This window comes from Gracilinanus agilis, chromosome 5 (assembly GCF_016433145.1).
Source record: "Gracilinanus agilis isolate LMUSP501 chromosome 5, AgileGrace, whole genome shotgun sequence".
In the NCBI taxonomy this organism is placed as follows: Eukaryota; Metazoa; Chordata; class Mammalia; order Didelphimorphia; family Didelphidae; genus Gracilinanus; species Gracilinanus agilis.
In genome coordinates, this window is record NC_058134.1 from 55,861,306 (window position 1) to 55,871,405 (window position 10,100).

Below are 10,100 nucleotides of genomic sequence, written 5' to 3' on the forward strand. Positions count from 1 at the left end.
TATTATTATTATTATTATTATTATTATTATTATTATTATTGTTGTTATTATTATTATTATTCCAATTTTATAGTTAAGGAAACTAAGGCAGACAAAGATTAAGTGACTTGGCCAGAGTCACACAATTAGTATAGCCCAGTACTTTGGGTAATTCTTTTAAAATTTATCTATTTATTTATTTTGATTGATTTAGCAATGTATTCCATCCTAAACACACCTAAAAATATATAGGGGTATATTTAGGATGTCTACATAGGATATCCAAAGATGTAAGAATATGGACTTAATTTAATACCTCAAGTATTGATGCTTCAATACCTTTAGCATCTGAGACCTCAACTGTCTGGTTCGATTCTTCCTCCATGACTCAGATTACAACTCCTGGATACATTAGGAAATGGTTTAATGCAGTGATGGGCAAACTACAGCCCTGGGGGTAGATGCCACCCCCTAAAATGTTCTATCCCTATGTGCAATATTATTCCTAATCTAACGAATACAATGAGTAGGATACAATACAATGAAACTTCAAAAGAGTTGCCTTAGAAACAGACTGACAGATGAGCATTTCCTTTACTTTGGCCCCTCTTTAAAAAGTTTGCCCATCACTGGCTTAATGAGTTACTATGGCCATCATCTAGTGGTAGGACTACTCAAAGCTTATCTAGGCTGGTTCTCACATGAAAGACCTTAAAGCCTGTTGCTAAGTTCACTTCAGAAGCCTTTCCAAAGCTGTCAGAGTTGGCATTCTGCTGGCTCTGCCCTCACTTTTAAACCAAATGAGGCACTAGAGAAGAGCTTCATTGGCATAAGTCTAGCTAATAATGAGTAGAGAACAAAAAGGTAACTTGAAAGGTGGATGGGCCCTGTGGTGAAGATAGGAAATGGTAAGGCAACACTGGAGAAGTGGCCCCATCTTGGTTTTCCATTTCCGAATTTTCAGTGGTTCTTCCTGCCATATCTCATTTTTATGTCACAAGGCTGGGGCTCAGAGTTAAAGGGAGGAAGCCCTGGATGAATCTGGTTGGGTATTTCAAGAGTCTTGCAAACAGTTTGGGAGAATGAGATAGGAATCAGTATTATCTAATAAGATAAGCTGGGTGGCAGTTTGATAGGATAGTATTTTTACATGTAACACATTTACCCACAACATGGAATATGGGCATGGGGTGAAAAGGAATGGAATATAATTTCATTATTTCATATCTTAGCTATTTATCACTGATGAGATATCGGAACTATGGGCCACTCAGGGTAAGTAAAAGATGATTTTGTCAGAGTCCAAGGCAAATTGATGTTTAGAAGAGTCTCTAACTGAAGGCACCATTAAGAAACCAGTGCTTGTCCTTCCACCAAGTAGTGCTAGGATCAAAAAAACTATGAGAGGAAGAATTCACAGACCATAAACTAGGAGCAATTTCAATGGAAACTATCTCTTTTGGCCATCAATCACTTTGGCCTCTTAAGTGTTGCCAGTAATCAACTCAGCCCAAAGAAAGTTCAAATTTTATTTTCCCTTCTGGGTAATTCCTGTCCAAAGAAAAAACAAAAATATTTTAAACTGAATTCTAACCCTTAGGCAAATCATTTAATAGAAACAGCATGGTGTAGTTGATAGGGCGCTGGATTTGGAGTCAGCAAGACCTAGGTTCAAATCTAGAATCAGATATTTACTAGCTGTGTGACTCTGGGCAAGTCACATAATCATTCTGTTCATCAGTTTCAAATGAGGAAGTTGGACTTAATGTCTTCTAATATTCTTTCTAGCTCTGTATCTGTGATACTATCCTCTCTGTATGCCTTCTCTGAAAATAAAAATCCCTATCAAGTTTTCTGAGTTGTTATATACAATTGAGATTGCAAAAAAATCTCAGAGTCTTTTGGTTGAAAGTAATTAATAAAAGTTGCTTTCTTGAGGTGTGGGGTCATATACGATTTTTTCCTAACATGTTCCAGAAATCTTGCTGAATTACAAAGAAACATCCTTACCTCCCTTTCTTACAATTTCAGAGGAACAAATGACCCTACTCTAGAGAGAGGTCAATCTCTTCACCTGTACTCTCAACCACAAACTCCCCTCTTATCTCTAAAAACCTGCTTCATCAATCATCCCTATTCTCGAGAATCTTCAGACTTTCCTCTGGCATCCATTATCTCTTCTCCCATTTATTGCTTATCTTCCTACTCATTCTCCTGAGTTCAAATCTGGCCTGAGACACCTGTGTGACCCTGGGCAAGGCACTTAACTGTTTCCCTCAGTTTTTCCTCATCTGTAAAATGAGCTGGCAAAGGAAATGGCAAACCACTCCAGCTTCTCTGCCAGGAGGATTTAAGTGGGGATATGAAGAGTCGTACACAACCAAGATGACTGAACAACAACAAAATATTTATTGTCCAGTTTCTTAGCTAGATTAGTATAAATTTGCTTTCTTCATCTAGCACCAATTAGAATTTTACTCCTAAACTCCTTATAATTTTTCTTGTCTCATCACTTTACTTAAAGAGCCCAATGGAGCATTACTACTGAGTACCTCATCCCTAAATAAAAACATTTTTCTCCCTCTTGCCTTTATTTTTCTTGACCTTGCTGAACTATTTTGGAAGTGGTAGTCCCATCTTCCTTGTTACCCTCTACTCCTTTGGTTTCCAGGTCACTACATCATTATTATAATTCCCATTCCTACCTCTTTGATTGTCCCTTCCTGGTCCTACCCTTTAAATCTACTCCAGACTTCTTCTGTATACTTCTTTTCTATTTTCTCACATTTGTGTATATGTGTATGCACATTTATGTGTATATATATATATATATATATATGTACATATGTATTTCCCCCCTCCTCCTCCCATAAAGTTGAAGCTGTCTATGAGCAGGGTTTGGGTCACATTTACTTTTATATCCTTAATATCTAGCGCGTTACCTTAATTATAACAATTACATGTTAAAAAATTGTTGAATTGGTATCTCTGTTGAATAAAAAAGCCCCCCCCTTCCCTAAATAAGAGGAAACTGTTGAGGGGGGAGAGGTTTTTTTAAGATTATCCAATAGTAACTGATCATTTTAAGAAAGAAGAATATAATGACTATAATGAAAGGTTAACTTTCAACCATTCTAATGGCCCCATGGAAGAGTCATCATTGTATACTGAACAAAATACAACTGGATCATCATCAGAAAGTGACCCAACAGATGAAATTCGTTTTGGCCATGACAACTCATCATCACTATCAGATCTGAAGTCATTGAAAGACTCTGGTCCATAGTGGAAGTAGTTCCTACACAGATCAAAGCACAGATACTCAAAGTCTAATCATTGGGAAAGGGTCTTAAAGCTCATTTAGTTCAAACTGTAACCAAAATAAGAATCGTGTTTACATCTCCAGTCTTTACTTAAAGATGTCCATTGCCAGGAAATCCATCAACCTCAAAAAGTTTCCTTCTCTTTGGGGAAAGCTCTCTTTTTTAGGAAGTTTTTTTATCTCTTTCATATTGAGTTGAATTTTTTGTGACTTCTATCTAGGGCCAAGAAGAGAAGTCTATTCCCTTTTCCATTTGAAGACTCTCATGTCCCTTCTGAACTTTCTACTTCACGCTAAACATACCCAATTCCTTTGAGTGATATTTATGTGGCATGAGTTTAAAGTCCTCTTACTATCCCCTTCCTGGCCTCCTTCCTCTGGGCACAGGGCCACTGGTCAATGAGATTTGAAAAATGTGGCACCCAGAACTGGACATACCATTCCAAAGGTGAGTTGAGAAGGTCAGAAAACACAGGGACGATCACCTCCCTCACTCTACACACTCTAGTCCTGTTCAGTCAGTTAAAGCTTTTTGCCTGCCTCTTCACACTGTTGACCCACTAATTCCCCCTAGGCCTTTTCTCATGTGAATTGCTTTCTCAGCCTGGTTTCTAGCTTTTAATCTGCTGCAGCATGAGCCAGTTCTTCTAAATGGCTCACAATGTCAACAATTCAGATGTAGTTGTGTTTAAAAGACTGAGCTGAGATTATCCAGTTTTGAACTAGGCTAGCAAGTTCCAGTGGTGTTGGTTTTTTCCTCCAAGCTAGAAATCCACATGGTGGGTCAGAAAACACATGCAGAAATAAAAAGAGCTACAGAGCTTCAAATTTATTTTTAAGATAGTGCCTGGTTTTTAAAAAAAAAATACTTGCTGCTGACCAAAAAGGTTCATTTTCCCCGTAGATCAAGAATGGAAGAAACTCAACACATTCCTTTTTCATTCCTAAAGGAACCCACCATTTTGACAAATGCCTTCTCTACTAATGGTAATAGTTGGAGAGAAGACTTTTATTTTGAAAATGGTCAAAAAGAACTTTAATACCACCTTAGGGAATCAATTGGGCATCAAATCCGAAAAGTTAGATCAATAATTTAAATGACCACATCCCTGAAAACAAAGCTTATATTTGGATGACACGTTACAGTTATTAGCACAAAGGGCTCATGTATTTCCTTATCAAGAAAGGAGGCATAGTAGTGATAAGGAGACAAATACAATTACCTCAGAAGGTCAATATAAGAAAACAAAAGGAGTATTTTATATTAAGCCTTAACTTAGTTGCCCATGGCTCACATAGCTATATTTCACCCAAAGCATAGCTCTCTTTAATTTTCCATTTTATTTGCAATAAGACACTGATTTAATTTTATGTCAGGTTAGGACACTGAGATTTATTGCTCTTGAAGAGTCCCAACTTTTAAACACATTTGATATATATGAAAAGTACAAAAGGATGAATAATAAAGTAGCAAAGAATAATGCCTTGCTGTCTATTCTTCTCATCAACACAAATCTAAGAAATTATTCAGTGTCTAAAGCTAGCTTTAAAATGAAATGAAAATGGAAATTAGTGGTATGTAAGGGTTGTATCTTAAATGGTTTTTATTAAGTTAACTTGATTTGCTATCTTCAATGCAGAATAAGTCTGATCCACTCAAAAATTCATTTTCATTTTTTTGTTGCCTAATTTTTCTTTGTAAGTGGTACAGACTCAGAATGTTTAAATCCAAATCCATCAACCTATTTCCCCCAGTTAAGTTTTCATATTCCATTGTTCAATTATATCGAAACTACACTGTAATTTTAGCTATGCCAAAATTGTCACGGTTTAGATTTACCTCTAAATACCTTCTACCTAACTGTGTCTTTATAGGATAAAATTTATGAAGGTCACGATGGAACAAGATAAAGGTAACAACATACTCCAGCTACTCCAAGTCACTTTGTGACTTCTAATGTGAATAACCAGGAATAAGTCAGCCAATCCACGCTCTTTGCCTCTCTATCTTCATGTTACTTGCCCCAAAAGATGGTTAGTGGAAATTTAAATCAGACCATGTTATCTTTCTTTCCTGTCCCTAACAATCAAGAGGTGTGTATGTCAGAAAACTCAGGTCACAAAGAGTGAGATATCTTCATGCACCAAAACAGCTTTCCATTAAGTGAATCCTTCATTTAATTACAAGGTCCCTAAACAACAGGATAAGCTCAGTTTTTAGCTGAAATGCCTGGTTTTGTTAATTTGACAAGTTGCTTTGGCATTCTGGAAAAAAACCAACCACCACAAGAAACTGCTGCAAAGTGAATTCTGACACTCTGTTACCCAATGGAAATTTGCTCATCTTAGAGGAGAGTAGGAAATGTCAGGCGATCTAAGGCGAATGCTTATTTTAAAAGATTCATGACTTCACCAGTGCAGGTACTCTCCTGATTCCTTAATAGATGGCTTAGTAAATTTTTGTAATAAAAAAATTAACCATCTATTGCCCTAAATTTTGGTTTTCACCTTCTCATACTTAGGCTGATTCTTGGATGATAGATATATAAGCCATCACCCACTAAGATATCATGGTAAATTGGAAATCATAGATTCTGATTACACTGTCATTTTGTAATCAAAGAGAATTAGAACTAAATATAGATGAGATCATCTTCAGAAAGCAACCTAACAGATGAAATGTTTCTTGTTCATGTCAATTCATGAACCCTGTCAATGAGTCATTGAAAGACTTTGGTCTACCACTGAGTGAATTCCTATGTAGATCAAAGCACAGATATTTGAGGTCTAATATTTAGATTTAGATTTGAAAGGGATCTCGGAGATCACTTAGTTCAATCCCTAACTAAAACATGAATCCTGTTTACATCTCCAGTCTTTGCTTAAAGATGTCCACGGCCAGGAAATTTGTCACCTCCTAAAAGGTTCATTCCATTTTTGGAAAGCTTTATTTTTAGGAAGGTTTTTTTTTTTCATTGTTTCTTTTTCTATAAAAAGCTACAGTTGAAAATCTACAATTAATGTCTCTTATACTCTTTGACAAAGGGCTAGCAGAATATGTGAATACACAAAGAAACTTTAGTAGCAATCCTTGCAATGGGAACTTACTCCACCAGCACAGATGTGTGTGTTTGTTACATAGATATGTTGTTACTATTATAGTTATTAAGTAGTTTCAGCCCTGTATGACTATTTAGGACCCCATTTTGGAACTTCCTTGGCAAAGATACTGAAGTCATTTGTTATTTCTTTCTCTAACTCATTTTACAGATGAGGAAATCAAGGCAAATGGGGCTAAATGACTTGCCTAGGGTCACATAGCTACAAAGTGTATTAGGCCAGATTTCTACTTAGGAAGGTGCTTCTTCCTGATTCCAATCCTAGTGTTCTATCCATCGCATCACATAATGGTCCTATATGCACACATACACATATGTATAAATACAAAATACATATCAATGTGTATAGAAACATGTTATAGGTATTATACATACAAAAATATATGCCACATAAATATTTATGCACACATATATATTAATATACATATATCACATAAAATTATGTAAATGTAGAAAACAAAGATATGCACCTTTTCTGTATGTGTGTGTGTCTCTGTGTTTGTTCATAGAATTATGTGATTAGTCTAGGGTCATATAGCTATTAAATGCTAGGGGTAATATTTGAACCCTAATCTACCTTACTCTAAGCCTAGTGCTGAATCTACTATACCCCACTCTGCCTCTAGGTCTTGCAGAATCTAAAATTAAAAATTTAATCTATAACATTTTTCAATATTTTATCTTTTTTATACCCAGATATGTGACTTTGATATTAGATAGATAGTTTGTTACTTACCCTCTTATCTCTACTTGGGCCACAGCAGTGACGTTGATTTTCAAGCTCACAGAATTGCTGTCTGGATTATCCTTATTGGAACTAAAATATAGTAATACTGAAGTTAATTATTGTCCTAAAGATACCAATCATACTAATGATTCTCAGCAATACAGTCCATATTTTAAAAAATCAACAAAGATAATTGAATTGAGAATTCTGAAAGAAATCTTATTTGAAAATAAAATAATCTTTTAAGGTGTAAGGCATTTTAGTACTTATAGCACACAAAAAGGAGAAGATGATATGAATAGATAACATCATAGAGGTGATGAACAGGAGCTTGGACAGAATTGGGAAGATAATGGAAGGCAGTGTGGCATGGGGTTCCATGAGGTCACGAAGATTTGAACACAAAACTGAAACACGACAATAATAACAATATTTTTTAAAAAAAAAAGACTTTATATGAAAACAGTGTAAATCTTGGGAAATGAATTGGTTTTGGGCATTTGAGAAGATAATGATGACATTGAATTTGCATCCCAGGATCTAAGCAGATGATTTCATCAATCTCTGCATTATTTCCACTGTCTATTTCACAAGAGATTATTCAACTGATATTTAATTTTTCTTACTAATAAAGTGGTGCAATGGTAATAACTACCTTTGAAGAAGTACAATCAAAAGAGTATTTACGTAGTGATCTTGAAAGAATTGATATTATCTATTGCCCTCATAGCAAATTTATTTTCATGTTTCAGTAGAAAGATCCCTGGCCCTAGTGTCAGAGGACCTGGGTTCTAATAATATAGCACCTCTCTCCCATAGTTGTCAACAGGATAGAATGAGATATTCATAAAGCACTTTGCAAATCTTAAAGTGCCATATAAATGTTAGCTGTCATTGCTGGGTTGTTGTTAGGATGTAACATTCTGATGCTTACTACCTGTGTGATCTTAATGAAGTCACATAAATTTCTCAGGTCTCAGTTTCTCCACCTTTAAAATGAGGGGTGTGGATAATTATTATTATTAATATCAATTTCAGTACTATATCAGATTGCTATTTCTTGAGTTAATACTCTCTTTATTCACTGTGTGGGTACATGGGAAGTATCTTAGTTTATAAAGAGAAGCCAGGATGGGTTGAAAACTGCATCATCTATGCCCTAATAATTGAGCAATGAATTGTCTAGGGAATATTTCAAGAATTTCGGGTGAAAAAATCACTTTTTTGTAATGAAAAAATTAGAATAAAATCATTCTTATATTTGCTGATATTTTCTCACGCAAACTGGGTAAAATGTCACCCCACCTCCATTCTTATTTAATAAAAGATAGATATGTCAACTATTCAAAGCTACAAAGAAAAGAAATTAGGTCCTATAAAACTTGAGCATTTACTGAACCTTATGTATTTCCTACCATGCATTAAAATTAGCACATTATCTACATCCTGCAACTGTTGGCAGATTGGGAATGTCTGATAGTCTGGTTATACCACAGGGAGAAACACTTGGGTTTATACTTGGGATTCTAAGATGAGAAAGACTGATTCAATGAAAAATGGTATAGAGCTGAATTCTCAATGAATAGGATTTCTTCTGGTTAGCTTTTTAAAGCTCTCTAAATTTAGAATCTGGGAAGAATAGGATAAAATTCAATAGAAATTCTCAGATGGGGAAAAGGTCATTAAAATGTACTTCTGTGGTTTTCTCAATTCTTTTTTTTTAAGCCTTGGTTGATCACATGCACTGATAAGGCAACCTAAACTACAAACACACATAAAAAACAGAAATGGACAGATGTCAGGCTCGATTTCTATAGTGGGCTAGTGCTGGTATAAGCCTAGAGGAACTTGCTCACCATTGTTTGAACCCCTGTTACCATATTGCTTTGTTATTATCACATCTGGGGTGCATCAGTCAGCTAGAAAGATTGCTTTCTAAGGAGTATTATTCTGAATAACTAACCACTAAGAAGCAATTAAATGATTCTGCTAGATGTAGTTTTGGGGGTTCTGAATTTCTTCTAAGTCTGGAGCAAATCACTAATTTGCAGGCTTGAGACTTTTAAGGAGTAGCTACACTTTCTTTTATTTCCACAGTAATGGAGAACACAAGGATTGAATTATAAGAGGCAATGCTTATGTGTATCCGAGTGTATTTCAATTGTGTCTTATTTCCAACTATTTTAATTGGCATTATTATTCTTCGGGTGATATAAATGGTTATTGAGTATGGAATCCATTTTTTAAAATGCCAACAAGAAGGCTATGCTGGCTTTTTTAGAAATACAACAAAGTCAATCAAAGCCCTGAAAACCAAAATTTCTGGTCCTCTATTCACAATTATCCTACATCTACCCTATATCCTATATTCTGTGATATTCCGTAGCAAAGAATTTCTAGAGAAATTTGTATTGAGTCTAGTGCTGGACAAAACCTCCTCATAAGAAAAGAGCCACAATTACCATGTGTAAAATTTGTATGTTTTCTTGACCACTCTGAGCAGGAAACCTCCCTTGCTAATACTGCTGTTATATTAAACAAGTAATCCATCATTGTCTATGATACAGTGCTATTTATACTTTCCGTTCTATTTCTAAGCAAATTAATGGTGAACTTCCTCTATATGAATGCATCCTGATGTCTATCAAGGATAAATATGTTTTTCACTTCTTTTAATACTAGCATATTTCCTCCTTCCACACCACTCACCATTTCCTTTCTGTCCCTATCTCTTTATCTTTGTCCCTCTGGCTGTCTCTCCCTTCCTTCTTCCTTCCCTCCTTCCTAAATAGACCATTCAGCCTTCTAAGATTCTGGGACCATTTGATTATATCAGCAAGGAGAGTCAGCATTCAATGATTAAGCTTCATTTCTGGAGAACAAAAAATGGAAAAGGTGACCACATGGGTCCATTTTATATGTGTGTGTCTATATATATATATATATATATATA

General features: G+C 35.4%; 1 protein-coding gene across 1 annotated transcript in view; it reads right to left on the reverse strand.

Annotated features, from left to right (window-relative positions):
* ITGA8 (integrin subunit alpha 8) overlaps nt 1-10,100 on the reverse strand; it is a 227,081-nt gene that overhangs the window by 60,992 nt on the left and 155,989 nt on the right. The window contains exons 23-24 of the mRNA XM_044678920.1: nt 7,157-7,237; nt 3,160-3,277 (exon numbers count right to left, since the gene is read on the reverse strand). Of these exons, the coding sequence (XP_044534855.1) occupies nt 3,160-3,277; nt 7,157-7,237 (199 nt within the window). The remainder of the gene's footprint in view (nt 1-3,159; nt 3,278-7,156; nt 7,238-10,100) is intronic.